Source organism: Pecten maximus, chromosome 15, assembly GCF_902652985.1.
Source record: "Pecten maximus chromosome 15, xPecMax1.1, whole genome shotgun sequence".
Classification (NCBI taxonomy): domain Eukaryota; kingdom Metazoa; phylum Mollusca; class Bivalvia; order Pectinida; family Pectinidae; genus Pecten; species Pecten maximus.
Genome location: NC_047029.1, coordinates 30,912,012 through 30,927,813, shown reverse-complemented (window position 1 = coordinate 30,927,813; position 15,802 = coordinate 30,912,012). Strand labels below are relative to the sequence as shown.

At 33.8% G+C, this 15,802-nt stretch overlaps 1 protein-coding gene across 3 annotated transcripts in view; it reads right to left on the bottom strand.

Annotated features, from left to right (window-relative positions):
• Positions 1–15,802, bottom strand: part of LOC117343442 (diuretic hormone receptor-like) — a 143,074-nt gene that overhangs the window by 17,585 nt on the left and 109,687 nt on the right. Inside the window, exons 1-6 of one of the 3 annotated variants that reach the window (XM_033905788.1) lie at positions 10,352–10,457; positions 6,689–6,788; positions 4,990–5,007; positions 3,171–3,297; positions 1,843–1,999; positions 350–480 (exon numbers count right to left, since the gene is read on the bottom strand). In XM_033905788.1, coding sequence (XP_033761679.1) covers positions 350–480; positions 1,843–1,999; positions 3,171–3,297; positions 4,990–5,007; positions 6,689–6,777 — 522 coding nt within the window. In that variant the 5' untranslated portion in view covers positions 6,778–6,788; positions 10,352–10,457. Of the gene's footprint in view, positions 1–349; positions 481–1,842; positions 2,000–3,170; positions 3,301–4,989; positions 5,008–6,688; positions 6,789–10,351; positions 10,468–15,802 lie in introns of those variants that run through there. The other 2 variants (XM_033905790.1, XM_033905789.1) reach the window with 2 other exon arrangements.

The window sequence follows — 15,802 nt, the reverse complement described above, 5'->3', positions numbered from 1 at the left end:
TATATATACTTATTAAGTATGAATTTTATCAAATATGATCACAAATAAATTGAAAATACCAAGAAAAAAATACTGATAAATGTAGTCGATATAACAAAAAGGTGCATAACGTTGTCGATACTATTATTGTTTTAATATAGGTGTCAAGCTATTGAAAATTGATATATTTTGCTATAATATCAAAATAGTTATGACGATAGGATAATTATAGAAACTATGAATAGTGCGGAAAGAGACTCAATGAAAGGTAGCGGCAAAATGCCAAGTCACTACCAGCACCACCGAAAAGGTAGCTTCAAGAGAGTAGATATTGATCTCATGTAAAACATTATGATACTTCAGTACTCACAATCAATGCTGCAAGGAACGGCACTATGATAATATATATAAATGGCATCTGTGAGTAGTTAGCCCAACAGGAATGAGCGTTGTGGAAATGCATGATGACTGCCCATGTGATAATGACCAGTGCTGGAAAACCTAAAAAAAAGAAGATATTAAGAAATGAGTTAAGCGTTAAGATATCTGCACGCTTTAAGCTGATTAATAAGGAATAAGGGGGTAACGGAAGCGTAATTTTAACTCTTTAAAGGGCAGAATATAAACACAATACATACATGGAAATGTGTTCCAATATAGTGAGCGTCTTCTGCTTTATCGGCAATACCAATCAAACAACACACGGTTGATGCTATCATAAAAGTCCTTCACGAGGAGACATTGTCTTGTGGATTGTAATATTGAACCAAATAGACAACAAAACTGAACACTATCATGATACAGTTAATGATTTATAATCTGCATGAAAGTGAACGGAATGGATGTATATGTATGTCTATAAATGAACTACTATTGAAAATATCAAGATCCCCTGTCGTTTACTACTCTGATTAATTTCCTTGGTATCACTTCTGTTCCACAGTAAATCTATAAAATGCCAAACTTCAGTGGGTATGCATTGTGAATACAGCTACGTGTGTCTGCCATAATTGATAACAATGAACTCGGTCGTTGTTTTTGTTTTATTTTCACAATAAAAACCAAAAGAAGAGTTAATGAATCGGTGTATGGTCGGTCAATCTCATTAATATGCTATCACTGTCGTATTAATTGACGTTTTTAAAGTTTGCATTCTTCCTGTTTTGGCTAAGATTAGGATGGTGGTGGTGAATGCCGTTATTTACAGGTCGTTGCGGCCGCTGATTAGGAGCGTTGTAATGACAAAGAGTAACAAAACCTTCATATGCTTTATACACGGAACTACCGGCGAAAAAAACATTTCAGACACCATGTTTGCTGATTAAAGCAATTCTAATGACAAAAAGTAACTAATTGATACATTTTATACACGGAATTACCGGTGGAACACATTTTGGTCTGTACTCACAGGATATGGGTAGTATACCGTCAGATAACGAGACTTCTAATTGACAGTTTGATAAGTGGACAAGCAAGTTCCATTGGGTGATCGATCACGCAAATGAGGAAAACGACACACACACGTATGTATAGTAATTCTCCCTTAAAAGACTAATCTTTCATGTAAGAGAACATCTTTATAACGCAGATTTAACATGATTGAAAATACAAAGGAAGACGCAGGCGTTTGAACAATTGATGATCAATAATCCAAAAGCAAGAAAACATTATATACCATGATCTTTTATATGATTTCAGTGTCACAGATCGCTAATGACTTCCAGAAATATTTTTAGCTCTTGGATTTGCCACCATATTGATGCATTTGTGTTACATATGTACAGCAACGCCCGCCTAGAGTAATAAGATGAAAGAGATATACACAACTTTCCTGTTGATGATACAAGCATTTACAGGACTTACCCCAACCAGTGAAGAAAAAGAGCTTGAAGGGCGCCTCGGTGCTGAATACTGACACGACTATACTGTTGTGAAGGAAGAGGCCCTCGACAAACATCCAATAGATATTGGCCAATGCCGTGTACTGATTGAGGACCTGGAACGTCTTACATAACCATTCCTACAACACAAGAGACAATACCATGAATAAATAACCTCATCATTGAGTTGTATCAAACCCCGTTTATTTAATTAATACATTACCAATGCATTATTAATGCGAATGGATTGTACAACAGATACACAAGATAATTGAATATTTCACTAAAAAAAAAGAGTTATATAGAGCCAAAGTGAAATAAACTCCAGTATAGAGATTGGTAAATATTGAATTGTCTTCGCTGTAACCAGGCAGTTATCCGTTGTGAAGATAACATAGCATGCTATAAAAGTGCTGTTATATGGATTGGTATGATCTTTGTCACATTTCCAAACCATTTTCGTAGAATTTAAAATTTTTACCTAGGATGTAAGTCGATTTTACTGTTTGTTTGTTTCGACATATTTAGTAAACCACAAACAAATAAAGCTTTCACTTTCACTGATAAAAAAAATACGTCTACATGTTCATATCGTGTACCTTCATGCTCGAACGATTTAAGTACAACAAGTGTTTTACAAAATATACTACGTAGAAATGGCAGTCCTCGGAGGACGCAAGATACTTTACGTAGACAGATAGATGAAAGTCCTGGGGGGACGTAGGACAATGAAATAAGCAAAGGTCTCTCTCATGTTGAAATGTCTGTCTGGCTACAACATCCACGAATAAGAGAGTATACTATTCAGGAAAGAAATACGAATTCATCGAATTAAGTTGATGCAGAATTTTTTCTTTTATTCCAGACGATGTCTACGTATTATTGTTGATGGAACGATGACGCTGATGATAAATCCTGTTTACATATTGTGGCAATTGAATCCGGTTTTTGTCATAATTTACATCTACTGGTAAGCGATATGCCTTTACCTGTCCTAATTTAGAATCAATGGGAAAATTATTGCTAAGGCTGTTATTTACACTTGGGGTCTATTTTTCGTTCTATTGGAAGATAAAATAAACTGCAAAAATAAGGTACCATTAAAAAAAATTATAGCGATAATTACAGTCCGTTTTCAAATTTGCAAAATACAGTTTGTGTGCTACAGACCTTTTGTAAAACCGTCAGCATTTCATCAATTGAACACATATTTATTCGACAAATACTGAAATACTTATGCTTCTGCACAGTGTTTCTTTCCTGTGTCAATCAGCAGTTCATAATTGCTGTTTTGTTCCCTCAGTTACGTACCACGTCTTGGTAGGAAGAGGGTCGACCTGTCACTAAAGGCTCAATCATTACGATTATGACGACGAAACGGATGATGAAGGACACGACAAGGTTCTTGTGTATGGCTATACGACTACACTGCAATGCTCTGTAGACAGAAAAAGAAGTCGTACATCAAATGTTAAACAAACATATATGTCACAGTGTTGTAATTTATATTGCTGAATTTTGGCGAACGTATAGCACAATCAATAAATCAGTAGATTGGTATCGCCAGTATCATACCCATTTGTTATTTTTGACAATAAGTATTTGTGATATATCTAGAGATACCGCCAGCTATTTACACGCAATATAGCTCTGATCTAATTTCGGAAAATAGTTTAGGACATAATTTCCAAAAAAAATAAAAAAATAAAAAAATAAATAAATAAACCCCCCCCCCCCCCCCCCCCAAAAAAAAAACAAAACAAAACAAACGGAATCAAATTTTTTAGTATGAATTAAAAGTGCGGTGCTGGTTTTTGAAATTTTGTTTTATGTTGATGAATCAAGTAAGACTTAGATTTGAATTATGTTTTTTGCATTTATAAAATGTATCAACATGACATTACATATTCCAAAAACTAATATTATTCAGCCTATTTGCTGATATACGACCACGCAAAAATAGCAATACTCTTAATTGCTAACATATTTGAAGCTATTGTCTCGAAAAAATAAATGAAATATACATTATTTATTGGATTGTGGCTTATGCCTAATAAGTTAACGAGGTGAGAGTAGATAGTCTGGTGATACATGTGATATATTGTTGTAAGCCACGTGTGAACTTCAGTGTGTTGGACATCTTAAAGTTTATTTGAACATCGCATAAGTACATGGTACTGTATATATGGTGCGTGCTTGGTAAACAATCTGTGAGTGTTAGTGCGTGTCCAGGGATCAAACGTGACGTAAGTATGGCGAGGGTGGTTGATGCCGTCATGCATAGTAATGTTCTGCTATGGTGACGGGGAAGATTAGATTAAAATTAGTAAAACTTATATGTATAGAAAACATTTTTTATATACTTTTATAAACACTTTCATCGTTTTAGAGAAACATTTACCGAATTATTTCATTGATGAATATTTTCATTATTACAACATCATATAGGGTTATGAATTTAGATCTTTTTGCATTCCCAGCCTTATTATTGTTGCTTTAAGACAACTATTCGTTGCGCGAAGGCCCAGTAATAAAATATCAAAAGGAGTATCTACATATCTATATGCGTTTAGGTAATATGCTCCGGTACAATTCCTTTGGAATGAGTTTGACCATTCTTTATCTTACATACTGAGTCATTCATTTGATGGCTTGTGTCATCAATACTTTGCTTTTAATTCGTTGTTAATTCTGTGTCCGAAATAGGGTTTTTTGATCAAATAGTACCTGAATTGTACCTGCGCTTAAAAAATAAAAATAAGAAGAAAAAAATAAAAATAAATATATAGACGGAACATAGTAACTTTGCCTTGTTCAATGTCTCTTATAATTCTTCATTAAATCACAAATGGATTTTCATGAATGACTGGTAGTGTTCTCCGTTGTTACATGGTTTTTAACTTTGAGGGTACAGATAATTGTCTACATCACATATAAATGGTTGAATATTTCTTGTTTGGCTTTAATTGCCTACACCTATACTTGACATTTCACATGATAATTATGTAAATAATTAGTAATAACATAATATCATACAAGTTTGTGATACAAACTATATATAGAATACACGTGAGGGAATTGGGGGTATGCGAACTTGGAGTAAAATATAATTCAAAATTATGAAACATACGAAAGACCCAGTTTTCTTCTGGAAAGGAAACATAAAAGAAAATATAATCAAAGAGTAAAGAATGTAACAAAGAGAAAAGGACATGTTGGACAAAGCTTTGGTATAAAAAAGGTTGCATTCCTCTTGATTAACAAATAGCATTATAACAGAATATGCTAATGCATAAAGTGTCATTGAAAATTTGCATTTACATAATTGTAAAGAAAATTTACTTAAATCATATGTTAACCGAAGCAACAGTAATACACGTTTTATGTGGCAAAGAACACGTGCGTCTATAAGTTTTGATGTATGAGGCAGCACACCTTGATCCATTTCAGAGTAACTTTGGACAAAACTCGGTTAATGGCATAACGACAGTATGTTATGAGATAAGTAATTGTTCGTCATATTCGTAAAAATCAGACTGACGAGTGGAGTGTTTTTGTTGTATTTTGATACGAGAGTTTCTATTTGACAGAAACGCTTTTAAATCCAGTTCTGTTACACCTGACAACTGATCAGGAACCATAATTATAATCTCGTAGAGTAGGAAAACTGCCTTGGCAAAAGATAAAAACCATGCCAAGTATAACTATGTCATAATAACAGAGAAGTTAATGTTTAAGGTGCGTTGTGTTAAATAGCTGACATGGCTGAAATAGAACGTTTTATGTTCTCTAGTATCGCAATAAATAAAAAATATAAAACACAGACACAGTAATTTCTTAGACTGAATTATATTTCAAAGGAAATATCAACATTTCTGTACGCAAAATTTAACTGATCCATTCTGTTATCGCCAGAGATTGTAATCACGTCGATTAACCGCATTTCGGAAACATATGATATTCATAGTCAGAAAATACATTGCTTTTATCTACTTCTGATATAATAAATCATTTCGATACACTATTTGTGGAATGTATACGTCTGTGATTTGAAATTGGATGTCGTTGTTCTAAAGATGTATTCTATACTATTGTTTAAGCTTAATTAATATTCTAGCGTTGATTATGAAAACAGACAATTACATTATTCCAATAGCTATTATCGTTGTAAAAAAGGTTGTATATGCATATGAAATTATTTACTCATGGTATAGTAATTATACTTGATACCAGGGTATAAAACCGTTTAGTTCTAAAATTTATATTTAAAATAATATTAATAAGAGATAAATAAACAAATGTACCCTATTAATATGTAAAATATATCATACCTATGTCATTCTAAGTACATTTAGTTCTACAAGTCGTTATGAATATATGTTCATTTCAATTCATTTTTGTCTTCTCACTTTTAAGAATAGGAAATATTGCAGCTGCTGTTGCTTCTGCCATTGATAATGATGAAATTAAGCTAAACTAAATTAATGTTTTATTTTGATTTATTATACTGAACAATTTATCAATTTGTAGGTTTTGAATTTGGATAGATACACCAAAAGTATTTGTGATCAGTCTTGACATTATTCCTATGTAGGATAGATATGATGATCTCTTTTGATACGACCTTCAGTTTATTTTCTGATTGAGTGATTTTCATTTGCAACATTACTCACTATATTCGAGCGTTAAAATATCCACATTTTCTGTTGTTATGAACGATTTTCTTTTCGTACATAATTCTAAACATGTATTTCATTATCTTTAAAAACGTATTATAGCGTGGGGTCAAAGCATCTCCCATTCTATAATGTAAAAAATGGAGTACTTACCTAAATATGAGAAGATAAAAAGTGTGACGATGAGGAAGACGAGAGAGAGGATACTGCATACAAAGTATATGTCCCGCACAATCATCCATAGATGAGTATCCTAGAAAATAAACGTCTTACGTCAGTTGAAAATTCAGTACAACGTCATTAGTTTTTTGACCGGTTGAGATAATATCACATGATTAAAATTAAAGTTAAATCCGCGTTTTCTTATCGTATTAGTTGCCGGGTAATTAAACTACGGCATCAAAAATGTAAGTATTATAAAGCTGATATTGATAGTTATTGTAGACATAAATGGAAGTGCGAAGGGAGTCTTCGTGTAGGAGAAAACAAGCTCACGTGGTTTGCCAGCTGACCCCAATACTTTTTGGAGACTAAACTATAATTCATACACCTATTTTAGTAGAAACAAATCACATAATTTAAAAGAAATATTGATTAATGAGCTTGCACATGGAATATATCAATAAAATGGAGAACATTTAATCACTGCTAATGGCAGAAGTTTGCTAGGTGCACATTGATGTACGGGGACTTGGCAGATGTAAAGGGCACCTCAGATTGATGATCTTCAGAGCTGTCCTCCGTCTTTAACATCTATTTGTCAACACTAAAGTACACGATGCTTCCGAAGGAAACATCAACTAAATAAAGGGAAATTTCAGAAAAAAATATCGAAATAATAAAAGGAGGAGGAGGAGGAGGAGGAGGAGGGTATATCGGGACGGGATATTAAGGGAGAAGCAGTTTATCAAGGTACGAGATACGAATCACAAAAACATATTCAATACTATATTTTTCAATCGGCAATGCCAACCTATCCAAGGTTTGTAACACAACATCATTCAATTTAATCTATTAACACGTAATATCTGTTGCTCAATTATTCTGAATTAATATGTTCGCATAGTAGTTTGGACTATGTACATTATATTTGAAACGATTTCATATTTGTGGAAAGACGATTCCTTGCTGACGGAAAAAGAGAAAGGTCAATGAAGACTATAGATTATATACTGTCATTTACACACAAGAATCATACGTAAATATAGGCCCGCCTCTCCCGATTTCTCAGTTGAGTAAGTTTTAAGCAAACTCCAAAATTCACTAAAATTTCAGTATTTTTTAACAATAAAAATATATAAATGTTGATGCATTGAAAAAAAATGATAATATAAGATTTCACAAAATCAGTAATTCTAAATATATACCTAAATATATCATTTCACCTTGAGAATCACTCATTCTGAAAAAATGAAGAAAATAAATCTTTATCGGAGGGAATTGAAAAACACATTTTCATGTGTGGAATGCAGTTTGACATGTAAACGTAACTACAAACATTGTAAACGTGTTTATGGATAGTGGGTGTGCAAGAACTTATATAGGTATGTGTTGTAGAAGGACATCATTTATACAATTTATAAATTTCCACACATGACTAATTTAAGAACTTATAAATTCATCAAATTATTTAAATGCGTCATGCTGATTATCCTGGCATTCCTAGTGTAACTTAAGCCTTGGGGGCAAAACGAAAATATAAAAATGTGAAAAAGACACCGAAATTGACAATAACGATCTCAAATCCGTCTTCAGACAAAAAAAATGGTGATTAAAGTCGGTTGCTATAGCTGATAATCTCCAGTTTAATTGGTTATGACGACTTGCCAAGGAAATAAATGTTACTGACACTAAGCGTTGAGCGTTAGCTGAGTGCATTCTTTGTTTTATAAAGGAAGCAACACAGCAATTTATCAAATTCCGAAGCTGAGATATCTTTAGGAAACCAGGTACCACTTAGTTCACATATCTTAAGAGGAAAACATGTATTATTTAAATTCGTCCACAAAATCAGAAAGAGTAATTTTTGTATTCAGCATCAGAAAAGTCATAGAAATTAACAAGAACCGTTTATATCATATTAACATGAGATGTAAATTATAACTACGGTATCTCGACAAAAAATATTAAAAAGTTGAATCGTTAAATTCCTTCCTGAAATTATGCAATTACTTCAGACGTTTAAAAGATAATACTGTAACGCCATGTTATGAAACAAAACGTGCACTGATAAGGAATTACCATAAAAAATCATTAATTCATGACAAGAAACATTGTTGTCCAGAATGCATTTGATGTATCAGAGTGTCACAAATCAATGCATTTGTAATAGTTTTATCAACTGATAAAGGCGACAAGACATTGTCGTGTGTAAGGATATCGTATGATGAATTGGGTCACTAGAAAACTTGATCAAATCTTTTATATTACAGTCGGCGCTACAGGTCAGATAATGTTCTCAATGACATCAGTAAGTTTATCAAATCATCGATTGAAACCCAAGAACGCAGCAGCATGTCCTGTGCACACGTTTGGCAGTGATAACGATATTATCTAAGAGACCTATTTGCATTTTGTAAAAGATGACTTAAGGATGTATGTTATCATTTTCAGGACAAATTCCTGCATAACCACTACCATTAGGGGTTGCGTTTATTGGCTAAACAACGCATAACACCGTTAAATCCCTACTTTCTGTCATATTCTTATATTGATCTCCTTCCAAAAGCTGTATTTTATAAATGGATATGAATTTTGTCTGTAAATCAATTTCAGAAGTAAGCCATATTCCTCATACAAATCTAAGATTGAAAATGTATCATTTCTACCAGAATACCCTGTGTTATTCCACTCTCAAGCCATTGTATAAATGTTTGATATGTCTATGTTATATTCCACTAGTGACCTTCCAGTCTTTTGATTGGTCAAGAATTCGAACTTTGACCCGAGTGACAATTGTTATTGACGAATTCAATAATCGAATGACCGGGTTCCGGCCGTCACATTTACACCTTGTTTGCGTACGCGAAATAACATTTCCCTTTGATTCAAGCCGATATTATTGTGGTAGAAACAGGTCATACGACTCGTGATTTTTGGATATGGAATTTATTTCACACTCGTGTCTTATGTAACTTTTAAGAAAATACTCGTGTGAAATAAATTCCATATCCAGTAACCACTCGTTGTGTAATCTCTATTTATAAGCTGGGACATATCAATTGAGTAGTACGATAACGGTAGATAATTGCTGATCAAAACGTGGCCGTCATTTTAATATGTTGCTAATTGGAAGTACAATATACGGTATTATCAGGATAGTTAGTAAAATAGTGGGTGTTCGCAGCCTGTCTAGTAGTGTCGCCATGGCAGTTTCAGATCTAGGGGATCGGTCCTAATCTAATTCGGGGTCAAATTCAGCAGTCATTATAGCCAGTTCGACCAAGTCGGTATCCGCTACCAACGATGATACAATGCATGGGAAGCTGTAAATTCTGTTAGAAACCTGATGGCGTCTTTCGAGATATGGAACCTCCGAGTAAAGAGGTAAAACTGGAAGCTAGGTTGGATTAGGGATTTGGAGATTTCGATTTGGAAAGTCTACCGACTTAACTTTCAAATATTTCTCTAGTCAAGATAATAGACAATAACCAATTTTCGTGACTAGAGAAATATTTGAAAGTTTTTCCTAATCGAAATCTCCAAATGTTATGCAGCCAACCCTTGGCTCCAAAACATTGCACTAATTGACCAAAGGCGTGGATGTCACATACACATGTCTATTCTCTGTATATCTAATATGTCATCATGTCGTACCTGGGGCGCATCATTTGTGACTTGTATTGTCTTGTAGTATTCCAGACATTGTGAATAGTTGCTTGTCTCCTCCCATAGGCCGGTAGTGTTGCAGTACCGAGTGGCCAAAATGTTATCTGTAGCAAAAGAACAGAAGTATGGTAACTGGTAAGTAATGTTAATATTCAAACGCTGTATAAAATATAAGATGATATATGAAAACAAATACAAACAATACGGGCATGTTAACGGGAGCGTTATTGTATTTCAAATCGCTAAAATGAGGGCAAAACATGATTGAAATACAAATTTATACGATGACTCTTCAGTATAAGGACCAGATAGGGTCAGAATCTGGTGCTTCGCATATCGTGAATGATAAACAATATTTTTGGAAAGTAACGCGTCTTCAGCTTATCAACGACAACCGCTATGTAAATCATGTTCACGTTCTCAAAAATAAGAATTTGGATGGTGACAAATCAGAAATTTTGCACAATTTACCTTGGCGGAAAATATTTTATTGGTGTTCGGTCTTGAAAATACAAGAATATTGGCCACAACCGTAAAAATATTTGTTGGCTGTAAAAGTTCTATAAAGTATTATCTTTACTGCTTGCTGTGCTAAGGCAGTTATATATGCTTGAGGAACATAACACTGCGACACTCGACAGTTCACATCCCTCAAATCATTTTTGATAGAGAATTAATTCGTTTTGTTACCTTCCATACCATATAGAGAAAACCCATGGTAATTCTTTTCAGAATTGAATCTTGCTTGGTGAAATGTCGATTGAGTAAGTTGTTCTCATGACAAATCAAATGAACTGGGAAGCATGTCTTGTTTACTAAGTATCAAGGCCTACGCATTTCGTCACCATATAACGCTGGCAAAAGTGAATTAAATATAATAAATCATCCAACCTCTGCATCCTGTGTCTGTCTAACAGAAGAAACGTACTACTAATGTATGCACGTGTTAGTATGTCTAAGCTTTATCTGTTAGTTAGTTTGCTTGGTTGATCGCCCCGTGAACAGCCAGAGTCATTTCAAGGTGGGGTCTCCATGTTGTAGTTGGTGATGACCTCACGGAATAACATACGGAAGGCTTGTCGCATTCAATCCAGAGCAATTAGGATAAAATGTATTGCCCAAGAACACAACCACGACAGTACAGACTGACCCGTTTCTCCGCTTCCTGAGAAACACAAACCGACACGAGTTATGTGGGTCTAAGCAGACGAAAAGTTCTTCCGACATATGTACTAGATAGCAGGGAACAGAACATAAAAACCAGGTTGCAAAGCAAATTTATCTTTTGTTTCAACTTCAGCGGTTATGCATGCCAAAATTTCATATATATACCTGTACATTTGCGATGGAAATTATATTTCGTTTTCCCATTGTTTACTACTGTGATATCCTCTAAATGATTAAATGAACGACTTTGAATAAAAAAATCACAGTCGAAAATGGATGCGGATCAATCTGCAAACAGAAAATTCAAGAACAAGAACAAAATATTATAGTTTTTTTTTAATTGTGTTTCATTTGTGATACTATTATTAACAATTAACATCGTGTTATAGAAATAGAATGTGTATGGTATTACCTTGTTTTTATGTTTTATCATAACAAATTTGAAAACAACATGATATTTATTCATGGAATGCCAAGGAGTTGTGCCGTGTTACGTCATAAAGCCTTTCGTCCAAAAACATGAAAATGAATGCGTACGGCAAGAATAGAAGCAGAAACTTGGTAATTATTAATGGTTTTAGTTGAAAAAGCAAAAACAATTTAAAACAGAACACTAATAAATATCAATTTGTTCTGACCAAAATCGATAGTGCAGATCCATTTTAAATCCTTATTAGTTTTGGTGAAACCTAAAAATGTTCCAGATTTGAAAAAAATAATTAACATAAGAGAGGCTTGCTTCAAAATCAAGGATTTGTTGTTTCAAATTAGTTTGTATCCCACCTTTTGTTATTTTTGATAAATCCACGTTGTCGTGAATGGCCAATGATGTAAACAGGCCCTTGGATTAATATTTTAAGTCCTATTTAAGAACAAGGAAGTGGTTGTCAAAGAAGATTGTCGATTTAATCTGTTAACACGCTGCTCATTCTGAGGATTAGTGGCCCACATCTCTACTAATCAATCAATTGCCGGATTTCATACTTTGCTGCTTAAAACATTCAAACAATATTCAAATCTATCAAGTCTATTCAATATTAATGACTGCAACATTTGACCTTGATAAGTTTAATATTAATAAGATACTTTGCTAATTGATAGATACGTGACACTTTTAACAGGAATAAAATTAATGTTATACCATCTTAACAATATGATAATGACTTCACAAAAACTCCCCCTTCTAACTATACGGAAATATGAAACAAAACAAAACTGCACCTTCTAACTATACGGAAATATGAAACAAAACAAAACTGCAGCGTACATTGAACAATTGCATGCTTATCTTTAAGAATCCTCAATGAAACAATGGTACAGAATCAATCATTCATTATATAAGGAAACATGTTGTGACCACATTTTCAAAGAAAATATCGTTATATAATCCCCGGTTGGTTTTAAGAACTGTCTAAAAATGTTAAATAAATATCAAGATTTTAATATCTTTACGGTTATTGAATTGAATTGCTACCTTGTTTTAGCATTATATTATCAATGTCATTCCCTACGACGTTATTCTGCTGCGATAGATTGTCACAGGATAAAATGATCATATTTGACATCCTAGATACATTGTCAAGAACACCGACATCATGATAAAATTGTAATGCCTTTATTTCTCAAAGATAGCTCGACTGCTGTGTCCTGACGTCTAACGGAACTCATGTAATCCATGTGTGATGTTATCATGATATCATATACAGCTCTATACACATTAAACCATCCCCAGATGCCCATATATTTTCAGAAGGTCCTTGTGCTGTTTTGACGGTTCAGCTTTTCCTGACAATTGTGGTTGGTTAAATCAGCACCTCTGCAATTTTGATTACAGCTGCATCAGAATTTCTCTAAATGGATATGATGGCTGGTATTGATTTGATAATGTAATGAATCGTTTAGGCTAGAGTTAGATGTCCAGAAGAAAGTAACATGATTGCTGTAAGGTTAGATAACGGCATCTTCAGATAGAAACTGTTTTTGTGAGACAGTAAAATAATGTTGATACAGTAGTTTCTGTCTGTCTTGATATATTTGTTTCGTTGCCAGATGAATATTGATATAAAATAGTCTGGATATAAAAGTAATGACATTACAGTCATGAATAGTAATGGTATACATTGCCAATTGTCAATTATTCTCTAAGGCTAATACTATGTCGTTGGTAATATTCGCGGTGGATTCAATTTCGCTATATACGCGGTCATTTTATACAACGCGAAAATAAATACTCACCGAATATTAATATATTTTTTTGTTTTTGTTTGCAGAATGTTTAAAAGGCGGTGTTGCTTGAAATCTAATACCAGCAAGCTAGTTCCGACTCTGAAATAGTAAGCCCATGAAAAACAACTATACAATATTAACAAGAATACAATACATCGTTTGAAACGTTCAACCAGTCCAATCTATTTGATTAAAAGTTATCACTTTACAACGGTAACCAATCAATCGTGATTGTGATATTAACATAATTCATTGATGTCAAAGCATTACAGCATTACAACGAAGGTCTGTCGGTATTACTCCCGGAATTTAGTAAGTCATGATGACATGGCTTGTTACCGTTATACAGGAAATCAACCGAAAATGACACGCGAGGTTAATATTTCTCATTTATGACACTGTACGATGTCGGAATTTTCCCCGGAAGTAGGAGGTTACCATTACACCGGAAATAAGTCATTGATGGTGACATGTATGTAACTATCATACCGGAAATACGTCAGTGATGGTGATATGTGTGATAACTGTCATACCGGAAATACGTCAGTGATGGGGACATGTGTGATAACTGTCATACCGGAAATAAGTCAGTGATGGGGACATGTGTGATAACTATTACACCGGATATCGGTTTGTTATCATGACATAAATTGTTATATGTAAGTAAGTATACCCAACCATATCGTGTTCATTGTGTATTACTACCAAGCGTGACGGTTTTGATCCGCCCCTTTCCAATGATTACTCACTCCATATATGCATATTTACTTGTGTTTTGTCGTAACACTTTTCACTTGAATAATTTTACCTACAAGACCTTGATATTATAGTACAGTTTATTTTAAAACCTGCCTCCACAAATATAACCCGAACGAATTTGTTTACATACATAAAGCTCGAAATTTAACCCCAGCTGAATTAAATGCTTAACAGTAGTATTGGATGTGTAATGGTGATGGCACAAGTCTACCGAAATTCTGTCATGGCGAAAAGTCACTTAAAATGGCGTCGTACGTCAGCCGCAAAATGTCAAGTGGCACCAGTTTGGCTGATGACATCATCAAATTACACAACTACATAATTACTATCGGTCAGACTGTCTATCTCGTAACTTACCGGTGGGACGTTTTCAAACACGGAACCCTTATAATATATGTCCGAGTTTATATTAACAAAGGTTATCAGAAGTGGTATCTGGATAATCAAATTTGAGTTTGAGTTCAAATTACCCTAAGTGGTGTATCAAATGGTTTAATAACTAATTCTCTGCGACCTTGTCGGATGTTATTTGCAATTTCATATAAAGTGAGTCCCCAACGAAAAGACGTTCTTATTTCAATTGTTTCAGTTGATGACTATAAAAAATGATTACTTACTTTTTCTTATTTCCAGATTTCATTTCTTTTTCTTAACTCTCAGACATCCTGGTTACACTTAGCTTACTGAAACACTCATGGGTAATCTAATTGCTGATTGGATTCCAGTAAGACCTCATATATTGCAAACGTTTGACTTACTCTAATAACGAAAAGATGTTTACGGTTTCTAGAGCTTAATATCAAATCGCATTAGGTAGCTTGTCAGATTACATAATAATGGTGTTTACGTGGATACGTGACGCTGGGTTATTACAAACTAATTTTACCAGGAAACAACTGCATATTACCGTCACTGTAGTGAAATTGCAGCAGAAAGAAGAGGTAAAAAGAGGTCAGCAAATGTCACGCTACAAAGTTAACCAGAAAAGACAACAAGAACGACATACACATAGAAGAAAACAGAAAATGTATCAGTAACATTTAACCTGTTTACCTTATATGGTGAATATACTGTGGTAATCTATACATTATATAATGACTAATCATGGCTTACTATCTGGTAATATGATATTAGTAACTTGAATATTTATATTTATATCCTGATTATAGAATATGATGATAGAATGTGTAAATGCGAGTGTGACTGAGAGATAAAATATATACATGAAGTGTACTATCAGAAACAATGTCCTGTAATGTGGTATGATCACAGTGTAATTATGGAGAT